The sequence below is a fragment of the Pseudorca crassidens genome, chromosome 17 (genome assembly GCF_039906515.1).
Source record: "Pseudorca crassidens isolate mPseCra1 chromosome 17, mPseCra1.hap1, whole genome shotgun sequence".
Taxonomy (NCBI): domain Eukaryota; kingdom Metazoa; phylum Chordata; class Mammalia; order Artiodactyla; family Delphinidae; genus Pseudorca; species Pseudorca crassidens.
This window is the reverse complement of record NC_090312.1, coordinates 74,845,717-74,859,202: the sequence shown is the minus strand read 5'-3', so window position 1 is coordinate 74,859,202 and position 13,486 is coordinate 74,845,717. Positions and strand designations below refer to the sequence as shown.

Sequence of the window (13,486 nt, the reverse complement as noted above, 5' to 3'; positions counted from 1 at the left end):
CATGCAGCTCAATAACAAAATAACAAAAAACCCAATCCAAAAATGGGCAGAAGACCTAAATAGACATTTCTCTAAGGAAGATATACAGGTTGCCAACAAACACATGAAAGGATGCTCAACATCACTAATCATTAGAGAAATGCAAATCAAAGTTACAATGAGGTATCACCTCACACTGGTCAGAATGGCCATCATCCAAAAAATCTACAAACTCTAAATGCTGGAGAGGGTGTAGAGAAAAGGGAACCCTCTTGCACTGTTGGTGGGAATGTAAATTGATACGGCCACTATGGAGAACAGTATGGAGGTTCCTTAGAAAACTAAAAAGAGAACTACCATATGACCCAGCAATACCACTACTGGGCATAAACCCTGAGAAAACCATAATTCAAAAAGAGTCATGTACCACCATGTTCATTGCAGCTCTATTTACAATAGCCAGGACATGGAAGCAACCTGGGTGTCCATCGACAGATGAATGGATAAAGAAGATGTGGCACATATATACAATGGAACATTAGCCATAGAAAGAAACAAATATGAGTTATTTGTAGTGAGGTGGATGAACCTAGAGTCTCTCATACAGAGTGACGTAAGTCAAGAGAAAAACAAATACCATATGCTAACACATATATACGGAATCTAAAAAAAAAAAAAAAAGGTTCTGAAGAACCTAGGGGCAGGACAGGAATAAAGCCGCAGATGTAGAGAATGGACTTGACGACACGGAGAGTGGGCAGGGTAAGCTGGGACGAAGTGAGAGAGTGGCATGGACATGTATACACTACCAAATGTAAAACAGACAGCTTGGGGAAGCAGCCGCATAGCACAGGGAGATTAGCTCGGTGCTTTGTGTCCACCTAGAGGGGTGGGATGGGGAGGGTGGGAGGGAGACGCAAGAGGGAGGAGATATGGGGATATATGTATATGTATAGCTGATTCACCTTGTTATAAAGCAGAAACTAACACATCATTGTAAAGCAGTTATACTCCACTAAGATGTTAAAAAAAAAAAAAAGGATGAGTGGGCTTATGGAGTCTAGTACAGAGGCTGACACATAATAGATAGGTCAACAAAACAGAATTACTAATGCTCAACATACTTGCTCTCTTATAAACAGACTGATATTTATAAGCCCAACTTCCTATCAGTCAGGAAAAGGATAGAGAGAGCGAAAATTCAGGAAGTACTTAAGACAACAGGGTATTAGTACTTTCCTAGCATAATTATAGCCTTTATAAAGGTCCTGGAGTCTCCCCAGGCCCGAGGGAGTTACAGACATCAACCATGGTCAGTGTTCACCTCGGCACCACTTCAACATCCTCTCAGTCCTCTGCTCACACCAGCCACGACTGAGCTGACCAAGTTCAGTGCAGGCTTTCCCCGCCTCACTGGGTGTGCATCTCAACAGTATTTCACCGAGCTGCACTGCCCGTTCTTGCTTTCTACCCCTGACCTTACATGACTAGAGCAGAGGACATCCTAGAAGCCCCCTGAACACCCACACATGTGCCACCTGGCAGTACGGAGGAGCTAACACTCCCAGAACTGCCCCGGTCCAGTAAAGCGTGGGAGACTATGCTGAATGCTTCTTGCCCCTATGATCCTCCCATGGGGAGAGTCCTCATGATGCTTCTGAGGAGGTCACACCAAGTTCGGTACAAATGGTGGCAGCTGCAAATCACACCCTTGTCCTGGCTTTCCCTCCTTCCCCGCCCTTTGCAACTGCCCCCTGGGTCACACTCTTAAATTAACTACCTGCACACAAGCCTCTGTCTCAGGTTCTGCTTTCAGGGGAATGCAAGCTGACATTACCTATTTCCATGGTTATCTAGAATAATAGGTTCGTGAAGTTGAAAGGGACATGAAGCAGAGTTTACTTCAAGGATGAGAAATAAATGGCTGGGTGCTGCTCTCTCGCCACACTCCTGTGACAAAGGTCACTAACTCAATGTGCTGCTCTTTCCCAAGGAGCCCAGACTCAGCTTCAAAACCCTTCTCCACACCGCTTCAGGTAGCCTCCATCAATTAATTGGAACTGATGCTCGAGAGAAGATTCATTTGCTACCTCGGTCCTGCAGACTCAGCCAGGGCAGATCTCAGTTCTGCCACGTATTAGTTATGTAGCCTTGAAATAACTTTCCTAACTTTTGTGGATTTCATTTTTCTCCCCTATAAAATGGGCATAATAATTTCTTTTCACAGTGTTATAAAGAATTTTTACTTCTTTAATATTTAGTAACATAATATACGGAAGCACCTAAGAATACATTTGACACATATTCGATACTCAATAAATGTAATTCTGTTCTTCCTTGCTTTTATCTTAAAATACAATGAGCAGAGAAGTACAGACACAGTGACTCGCTGTGTAGACTTGGCAAGCAAACCCCATCTCCATATTTTACAGCTGTAAAAAGTATATAATAATCTATACATCATTCCTCATTGTAGCGAGAATACAATGAAATAATGAATAGACCACAGTACTGCTTCCAGTAATAATATTAGTATTATTACAAACATTACATTAGTAATGATATAATTACTTATATTGGTGTTTATTTCAAATGAAGAATTCTAAGGTTAGTGAGTGTATAAAGCATGTCTTTTTACTCTGTATTTTTGATGCTTTGACTTCTAGGGACTTGCTGACACTGAAGGGACTGCCTCTCTCTGGGGTAGCCAATTCCTAGAGATAATAGACAGCTCACCTGCAAGCATAACTCTCATGTGCAAACCAATTACTCGAGCCCACAGCTCTAACCACCTCTTTTATCTTGGATTTTCACAATCTGGGTGACTATCCCCCTGCCCTAATCACTCCAGGGCTGGGCACCAGACAACTAGCAACAGCCCCTATGCCCCGGAGCCTGCTGAAATCATTCTAAACTAGCCAATCCTAAGCCTGCTTGCCCTGCCTTGCTGTTGTTTCCTCTGAAACCACAATAAACTCTCTTCCTCATGCTTTTCCCTTGCTCTCTCTACCTCTGACCAATGCTGGTTGCTTCCCTGTGTGCCCACCCCCACCCCGGTGTGGTATTATTCACCACACCTGAATAATACTAAAACAAACCCACATTTTAAAACAATGAGGCTAAGAGATCAATGTCACCTACCAGATTAAAGGCAGAACCCTCAGTCCCTGCTCTGTCACACTATGTTGCCTCCCATCTGGGGCATCAGGCCATCCTGACCATCTCTAGGAAGACAAGCCCCAGTGCTGACCAAGGAATTCACCAAAGCACCTTGGTGGGAAGGTGGAGGAAGTTCAGTAAGTCTTAGGGTGACCTCCCAGCCTGGGCAGACCCAGTGATGGAGGGAGGGACTGGAGCCCTGACTACAGAAATCTGGAATTGCTGTAGCTCAGCAGAATCAAAGATTTATTCTCTCTTTTTATTTTTGGCTGTGTTGGGTCTTCGTTGCTGTGCACAGGCTTTTCTCTAGTTGCGGTGAGCGGGGGTGTGCTGGCTTCTCATCGTGGTGGCTTCTCTTGTTGCGGAGCACGGGCTCTAGGCCTGTGGGCTTCAGTAGTTGTGGCTCGTGGGCTTTAGAGCGCAGGCTCAGTAGTTGTGGTGCACGGGCTTAGTTGCTCCGCGGCATGTGGGATCTTCCCGGACCGGGGCTCGACCCCGTGTCCCCTGCACTGGCAGGCGGATTCTTAACCACTGCGCCACCAGGGAAGTCCCCCAAAATTTATTCTTAAATGTCACAACGAGTGATTAATCAGAATACAAACATTACTGCTGATGTCACGGCTAAAAGGGGGTCTACGTGATAAAATGTGAGAGGTCATCAACCTGCTCATTTCTGAATTCATAGATCCTGCTTCTAAACCAAAATCAAGATCCAGAACAATTCTGCTGTAGCCTTGAAATAACTTTCCTAACTTTTGTGGATTTCATTTTTCTCCTCTATAAAATGGGCATAATAATTTCTTTTCACAGTGTTATAAAGAATTTTTACTTCTTTAATATTTAATAACATAATATATGGAAGCACCTAAGAATACATTTGACACATATTTGATACTCAATAAATGTAATTCTGTTCTTCCTTGCTTTTATCTTAAAATACAATGAGCAGGGAAGTACAGACACAGTGACTCGCTGTGTAGACTTGGCAAGTAAACCCCATCTCCATATTTTACAGCTGTAAAAAGTATATTTTATTCCTTTTCTTCTTTCTGATGGATGGGCTTCATGCTGTTTACAATCATTTACATCTCCAAATATCTATACTTTTTACATTATTTTACAAAAATAAATCCCGGTGGGTTCCCTTTTTATCCACCAACTGCACAAGAAATGTACTAGAAAAAAAAAAAAAGTCAGCAACAAAGAACAACCATATGCCAAATTATAAGAACTAGCAAACAGAGGCTGACAGGTCAATGAATTGTAAGAAAAAATATGGAAAATGATCAAACTATAATATGAGTAAAGAATATCAGACTTCTATGAAAATGGAAATTCAGACCCGAAATAGGTCTGAGAGATCATGAAATACAAAAATCTTTATTTTATGAACATGGACACAATTTCAGAGTGGTTCAATCATTTGCTTTAAGAGGAAGCAGCTAATAAATGAGAAAGATACTAATGACTGAAAGTCTAGAGATCTGAACCCACCTTATCATAGCTACATATCATAGGTAACATGGATTATTTGGGGAAAAAATATAAAAATCCCAATAGTTTACAACTTTATTTTCAGCTGTGTAAGCCCAAGAGAGGATCAATACTTCACAGAATATTTGGTATGATGATTTAAAAAATTAAAATGTAGAAACGAGATTTCTGAAGTCAAAATTCATGATCAAAATTGTCTTAAAATGAACACTCACTTCCTCAAAGGGATTGACAATATTTAAAAATATGTATATATAAGTACAGATTTGTCACTAGGTTAGAAAAGACTTGAAATGATCAAATTAGAAAAGAGTAGAATCAGTTCCTGGACTGGTGGACACATTTTTTCAGGTAAAAAAATATGCCTGCCCTCTGTTGACCACCTAGAACCCTACTTAGTGACATGTGGTTTCTACCCGAATGCACATAACCCAGAATATATTTAGAGATTGGTCTATTTCTAGTCACACAAGTTTTGTTTCCTAAATAAGACTTCAGATTACCATTTTGGGCTGTTCCCAAAAATTCCAGCACTCCATATGGTTGAAGATGTGGTCCCATCTTCTTCACAAGACCTCGTGTGAACTGTGTACAGTACTGTCTTCAACCCTTTCGTTCCTATGCATTTTCCACGGTGAGAAGAAATGCAGGGCTTATGAGGAAGGCGGGAAATGAGAAAGACAGGCATGTTCCAAAGTTGAGATTCTGAACTGCTTTCCAAATTTTTCAAATGTGAAAATTTCTTTAGTTTGCACAAACTGTTATAAATGATAGCACAGAACATATACATTCAGCTTATGGAGAGTCACACAGTATGGTAGTTATCCTAATTACAGCTCAAAAACCTACCACAGTAGATTTTTTAGCGCATCAAGAAGAATATTATAGTTGCAATTTTATCTATTTAAAGAATGATTTGTAAAGCTACAGAAGTCTGGAAAGGGTCACTCGGGATGTATTACAATTATTTTCGATACGATATGAGAATAAACTTACCTGTTCATGAGTGATCGTATTGATTTTCTTTTCAGACACCTCTTCAGCTACATGTTTAATTGTCAATTTTACTTATATTAACCAAATCATTAGCCTCCCCCCAAATTTCTAGAATTTCTGTAACACTGATAATAACTTACACGCCAGGAAGTTAAGACAATGAATTACTAATACTTGGGTGGAATTAGCTCGAGAAGATAACACAAATAGGTTAAAAAGTACATTACTTCACTTATTTTCATACTGCATTTGAAACCTTGGTTAAATGACGCAGTGATCAGGTCTACCAACTGTTTACTATAGCACAAGTTTGCACAGTATTAAAGGCATCTATTTTAATAGTTCATATCCTTTTTGAGAGGAAACTAGTTTTGGTGGCCGTCATTCATGTAAAAGTGCAAATCCTTCCAATCATCTTTCAGAGAACTGTTGTATGCATTAATCTTATGAGCCTAAATTAACCAAAAGACTCCACAGTATTCTTCCCTCCAAAAACTTCCCTCCCCACTTTACTATTCACTGTTATAATTACTAGTGAATAATAAATGTTTTTCGGGTATTTCTTACATTAAGAAACTGGTAGGTAGATAGGCAAGTAGATAGATAGACAGATATTAACAATGTACAAAAATCTAAAATAGCAGAGGAGAAGTAGAGGTATTATTTATATTTCCAGGAGCAATTATTTTGTAATTTGCTCTTCTGATGCGTTTCCAATCTTTAGTTTATTTTTTAAAAAAACTAATGGATTCACCTTTTTTTTCTGTGATAATTTTCCAAGTGAGGTTACTTTTTAAAGCCATATTTAAATTAATGATTGATCTGCAATCAGCTTGAGTTTCCTACATATAATGAGAGAGCGAAAGCGAATCCACTGACTGAGACTATTCCATGTACCTGAAACTGTACTAAGCATTTAACACCATATCTCATTTACTCCCCAAGTCAAAACTGTGATATGTCTTATTATCCCCAATTTATGTAGGAGAAAACTGAGGCCCAGAGAAGTTAGGTAATTTATCTAAGATTATATAATTGGCTATGCTTGAATTCAAAGATTTGTTTGACTTTAGATATAACCAAATGCCTGACTTGACCATGTGAAAAATCAAACCAAATCAAAACAAATTCCTCAATAAAAGAATCACCTGCCTCTGACTGGTTCTAATGCCTGGTGGATTTTCCAAAACAGACTACAGACTATATGAGGTTAGTTGCACGGAAGTATTAGCTACACACCAGTTTTTTTCATGTCACCCCATTATACATTTCTGCAAAAAGTATTATGTATATTAAAATTTTAAATATTGTTTTTAATGATCATGACCATCATACTCTGTTAAACATGTTCTTCTGGGTTAAACTATCATTAAATTATAAAATCTTTAGCAGCACTCAATTGAACAAAACAAATTAAATGCCTTGCACATTTTAATACATTATTAAATTTAAAAAGTCAAATTGGAATCGAATCCCGTAAGAAATGCATGGGAGGGGGTGGTACGGCGCCTTGATTAAAGCAGTCTTGACAAATACAAACACTTTGAATCTTCACTTTCTTCGCTCCACCAAAGAGGTTTTTTTTTTTTTTTTTTTTTGCGGTACGCGGGCCTCTCACCGTTGTGGCCTCTCCCGCCGCGGAGCACAGGCTCCGGACGCGCAGGCTCAGCGGCCATGGCTCACGGGCCCAGCCGCTCCGCGGCATGTGGGATCTTCCCGGACCAGGGCACGAACCCGAGTCCCCTGCATCGGCAGGTGGACTCTCAACCACTGCGCCACCAGGGAAGCCCCAAAGAGGTTTTTATACCTTGAGACAATGGTACGATTCAGTAAGGGTTGGAAGATTGTAAAAGAGAAGTGAGGATAGACTTCTCGGCACCCAAGCACTTCTCAGGCATATCACTGTTAGATTAAAAGTTTATGACGTACATACAAAAGTAGAGAGCCCAGAAGCAGACTACCTTCACATCATCCTCTGCCTGTCCTCCGAGGGACGTACAAACGCCATTCCCTTTCTCTAAAGACTATTTTAACCCCTGCTAAGTCTCCATTTCCCATTACATTTTAATTGTTCAACCTTTCATAAAAAGATTTAAATATTAATACCTGAATGTGAAAAAGAATAGATACATGTATATGTATAACTGAACCACTTTGCTGTACACATGAAACTAACACAACATTGTTAATCAACTATACTCCGATGTAAAATAAAAAATTAAAAAAAGATTTAAATGTTAATACTCGAATGTGTTCCATCCATTGCATTTCACCATAGTGTCAACTGCTGGCATGCAGTTTGCACTTTCTGTATTTCCAGTCTTTCCTTCTGTTCCTCCAAGGCAAATTGATCTGTTCCCTCCATCCCTCAAATATCATCCATCCTGGCTGGCCCATGCCTTCACTGTCATCCCACCACCCCAGCCTAGCACACAAGGGAAAGTCTTGTTCTCCCTGAAGACTGAGATCCAGCTCATCCTGTAACACTGGGCCAATCACCACCTCCTCCCTGAAGTCTTCCCAGAACAACACGGAAACAGTGCTCTCTCCTTCCTTTCAGAAGTCCAGCAAGAACCAGTGTTCCTCCCATTCTTCTTCACCCCATCTTTATTGTTTAGTATGGTCAATGACTGTTCTGTGAACAGACGCCCTCCCTTTTCACCACAATGCATCCCTAAAAACCACATTGGAAAGTTGGAAAGCAGACTGTCGTCAAGACCATTCACGTTTTCCACTGGCCACCATGCGATACTCCAATCACAAGGAGTGAAAATAAGCCACAGGTGAGGCCAACAGTGTCATAAAACCAAAAAAAATATAACACTTCTGTATCGCAACGTATAAATTGGGGAAAAAAACTATGGCTTAGGTCATAGAGTTTTAGGGTTGAAGTGGATCTTAGAGCCCCTCAGTTCACAGATGGGGACCCTCAGGCACAAAAAGGGTGAGAAACTTGCCCTGAATTTCAGAGCTGAGATAGGATGGGAAGAGAACTCGAGCACAGCTCTGCTGACACACAGACCAAAGCTCTTTCTAGTATATTCTACTGCCCTGTTGTAAATGTCTATTAAAAGCGCATACTTTACACAGCAATTATTTAAGGAGCCTTAATTTGCAATAAAGTGTTCAACTACCATAAAGAATAAAACTACTGAACCATAAATCTAAAACCAATATACTCCTCACAATAAACATGAAACAATAACACAAATAAAAACCCCAGGGTGAGCTCCTGGAGAGGGGCGGCCACACCTTTGTCCACACGGTGCCCGGCCCCCTGGGGTCACTCCTATGCTGTGCAGGACCCCACAGGCCAGCACTGGTCTCCTCGGGCTCCACACGTGGCTGGGTCCTAGAGCTATAAAATGTATCCAGGGGAAATCTGAACACCTCTTCTTTCCCCCATAAATCTCCCAGTGGCAGGTAGACGTAATCCAAAAATTAATTGATCATTTAATTCAAAGATTAATTTGCAGCATCTAAATAATTTGAAGCTGTCACTAAAGACCTTAGTTGAGAGGATTTAGAACTATCGTTCTCTACCCAGCTTGAAGATTGGATTTTATGGGCACTTTTGAAAACCAAATGAATCAGAATCTCAGGGATGGGATCTGAGTATCATTTTTTAAAAAAACTGATACACTTTAATTCTGATAATTCTGATACACTGGGAATTAAGAATCATTTGTTTGGAGAGTAGAATTTTTGTCAGTTGGGTCCTTCCCCTTTTTCCTTTATGTTTCCTGCTCAACTGGCAGGACTTTTTCAACTTCAAGTGACAGAAACCCAACCTGCTTCGGCTAAAGGGGAATGTGCTCACATAACTAAAGTCAGGAGTGAAACTGGCCCCGGGAGTGATAGGAAGCAGGGGCGTGATGCCCTCAGAGCATTCCCCTTTGACCCCTCTGCATATATATATTATATATATATATAGTATATATTCTATATATTACATAGAAAATATATATTATACACCACACACATACACACACACACACACACACACACTCATCTTACTGGTTGTGCTTCTCTCTAGAACCCTGACTAATACACTATCCCTCTCATTAACACAAGGAATTCTCTCTGGAAATTCTCACCTTTCTGGTCTATATCATCATTTTCTCTTTCTATAGGATCATTCCCATTTGTATTCAAACATGTTGTCATTTCTCTTATATAAATCTAAAACAATAACCCCAAACAACTTGCCCTTAATTGAATGTGCCCCACCAGCTACTGTCCCATTTGATTCCTTCCCCAACAAAACTTTTTGAAGATTATCTGCAGTCACTGCCTTCAATTTCACTCCTTCCATTTTCCACTAAGCCTCCTCCAAACAAGTTCTCAGCTCTACCACCCCAAAGAAACTTCTCCCGCTGAGATCAGCACCAATTTCAGTATCAATAAATTCAAGTCACCTCTTGGTCCTCATCTTACTCGTCAGCAGCATCCGACAGAGTTCGCCAGGCTGTCTTCCCGTCACTTGTGCGTTCTTCACTTGGATGCCACACTCAAGGTCTTCCTCTACCTCACTCATTGTCCCTTCTCAGTCCTCTTTTGCCTAAATTCTGAATGTGGGAGTGCCCAAGCTCAGTCCTTGGTCCTCTGCTCTTTCATTTCTACACTCCCCCTTTAATCTCATCTACTCACATTGCCTTCATTCTCTTATCTATATGCCAGTGACCTGCACATTTATCTCTACAATCAGACGTCTCTCCTGAACTTAAGACTCAGCTATCTGACTGCCCGCAGATAACATTTATATGTCACATGAGATGCTGGTGAAGATGTGACAGCTGGGAGAATTGTCCTGACCTGACAGCTATTTCTACTAACCTACCGGTCATTCTGTCCCTTCTACCAATAAAAATCATGAAGGTAGAACTGAAGAAAAAAATCATGTCCATGGATACAACTGCCAAAGATAATACTACCACACGGTATCCCAGATACTGCACATCCACAATGTCCAATACAGTGGACTCCTCCCCTTAGCCCCAAACCCTGTCCTCCTCAACAGTCTCTATCCTGTCAAGTGACCCAGTTACAGTCACTCAGACCAGCACCCTAAGGGTCATCCTTCCACCCTCCCCTTCTCCTTCCTTCTAGCCACGTGCAATCCAATACCAAGTCCAGTAGTTTTTACTCTAAGAATTTCTCTAACCTAGCCCCATCATCAACGCTTGCTTTTCTGTGGCTTAGTTCTATCCTGATTACCTATCACACGGTGTAATGGAACTGCTGGATTATTTGTATATTTCTATAGATTTCTGGGTTCCTTGAGGACAGAAACTTTCATCTCTGTACGTAGCCAATACATCTTTGTTGAGTTGAACTGAAAAGAACACATGAAAGGGAAGACTCCTGAGTTAAGAACAGGGATTTGGGTGGAAAATCCATTTCTTTGCCTTGGTGATTGTTGAGAAATTCATATCAGTAGTCACAGTTGACCCTAGCAGCGTCAACTTTTCCTCCCAGTGCAAATCACAGCCGTAAGGTCATGTGGAAGAAACAAGAGTGTACACAATGACAAATATAGGTGTTAAGTAATATGGAATTAATGGAGTAGGAAAGTGTGAAATTTAAAGACTGGGACCTATTTGGACATGTCTTCCTAACTCAACTATAAACTCCTTGGAGACAAAATGGTATCTTATTCTGCTTTCTACTCAGGGTTTTCCATACTGTAGGAGGTCAACAACTATTGGCTGAATAGTGAACACTTGCTTTCCTTCAAGTGTCTGAGCAATGAAACCTTTCCAAACTCATCTGCCTGCCTCCAAAACTACTCCTATCTCCAGAGGTAAAATAACTTGTGAAAAGTCTTACCTCAAATAAGTAGCAGAGCTAGTATTTAAACTCCTTATCTCTCTGGTTCTAAAGCCCTAGTCATTCTGCCATATTGCCAATCTGAAGTATTCTGAACAAAAATAAATGGTCAAGTACCTCACTCTCTTCTGTTTCATTTTTGTGCCAAGAGTTTCAGCTGACTTTTCTTGAGATGGCCTTCTTGTCTCTGCTCTGGGTTATGGGGACATGCTTCAATTTCCAAATGTCCTTATTCAATCCCATTCAAACAACTCTCTTGCTCTAATTTTCAGACACAGTGTTTCTTTGAGTCTTCAGGAATGATATGGTTTTCATGGCCCTGAACTTACTCTGGGATTCAGAGTCTTGTGATGCTTCTATGTTGAGCCCTGAAACTATTCTTATACTTTATAAATGTCAAAGGGGAATTCCCAGTAACTGGCTTAGCTCTGACTCAGGTGAAATCATGGGTCATGCCCTTCATAGTCAACACTGTATGTCAGGTTTCTCAGCATTTTGTGAACCAGTCATGACTACAAAGAAAATCGTCCACAGCCTTTTAATTCCATATTATGATGAGCAATGATCCTCTAAGTCCTATTTTTAAATTATTAATGTATTACTTATTGGCTGCCTACAATGCACCAGACACTTTTTTTTCTAGGTGCTAAGGACACAGAGATGAATGAAAAGCAGACTGATTCTCATACTAGTTGCTGACACACTGACTGAGGAGCGATGCATATTCACAGATAATTATGATACATTGTGAGGTGAATTCTGAGGTGCTGGGAGAGGCTAAGGAGGAGACAGTGAACTCTGCGTGGGAAAGATCTGGAAAATCTCCAGAGAGATGGAGGTGTTACACTGGGGCTAAAAGAGCAGAAAGAAGGGTATGGTCATGGAGTCAGAAAGAGACTCGCTGTGTTTGAGAAGTGGTACCTTCTGTAGAGCTGAAATATATGTAGTTTGGGGGCTTAATTTGAGAATGTCAGTGTCCTGGTAGAATCACATCATTTCCTTAGGGATTATCTAGTCTGATTTCCTTATTTATAGATGAGAATACTGAGGCTCAGAGACAGTGAGGAATGTTATCATGCCATTTCTTCTTCTGGGTGAGTTTCATTTTTATTGCTGATTTCATAAATATCATGGTCCTTGTTCTCTTTGAATAGGGATACATATTGTAAGTACGTACATACTACATACTTCGTATACTTAGTACATGTTCTAACTGTACCATCCTAATGAAAGTTTGGAAATAGCAGCTGAAAATGGAAAGCACGCGCTGCTGTGGATTCTTCTCCACTTGATCCCACCAGGGCTTCAGAGACCCTGCGAAAAGCATGCTTTGGACGTAGCCAAAATTCTAGTCATTTTCTAAAGTCATCTTGTTACAGGGAGATCAGCTCAGTGCTTTGTGACCCCCCTAGAGAGGCGGGATAGGGAGGGTGGGAGGGAGACGCAAGAGAGAGGCGATATGGGATATAGGTATACGTATAGCTGATTCATTTTGTTATAGAGCAGAAACTAACACACCATTGTAAACCAATTACACTCCAATAAAGATGTTACAAATAAATAAATAAATAAAGTCATCCTGTGACAGACGGAAACAACACCCCTGCATGTTTCTTCCCTGGTTTTTCCTTTATTGATAATAATCAGTTCTAAGGAAGGGGGTGTATTTGAAAATAAATCTATGTATATCTCAAATACAGTTAGAAAACTGTCATTGTTCAAAGTTGTTGACAAAGAATGATCGATTTTAACTGATTAAGTAACCTAGCATTATTCTGAATTTATTACACAGGTCATGAGATGTCCTACAAACCTGAGTCACCCTAAAATACTTAAAGGCCCTCTTACCCTATCATAGAAACACACTGCTTGAGACTCCAGTTATGTGTTCTTTTTTATAAGACAGTAACAATTTTTAAAGTCCAAAAACAGACATTATTTAAGCTTTTGGTTCTATTTGGCCAGAATTTCTTCTCAAATATGACTGTCTTAAAAGAGTACAAATATAGAGTTTCAAAGAGGGATTGAG

At 40.3% G+C, this 13,486-nt stretch overlaps 1 protein-coding gene across 4 annotated transcripts in view; it reads right to left on the bottom strand.

Annotated features, from left to right (window-relative positions):
• Positions 1-13,486, bottom strand: part of CYP7B1 (cytochrome P450 family 7 subfamily B member 1) — a 185,388-nt gene that overhangs the window by 158,720 nt on the left and 13,182 nt on the right. Inside the window, exon 1 of one of the 4 annotated variants that reach the window (XM_067712212.1) lies at positions 11,575-11,609. The exons of the other annotated variants lie outside the window; for them this stretch is intronic. Within the exon in view, the coding sequence (XP_067568313.1) occupies positions 11,575-11,594 (20 nt within the window). The 5' untranslated portion in view covers positions 11,595-11,609. Of the gene's footprint in view, positions 1-11,574; positions 11,610-13,486 lie in introns of those variants that run through there. 4 annotated transcript variants of the gene reach the window in all.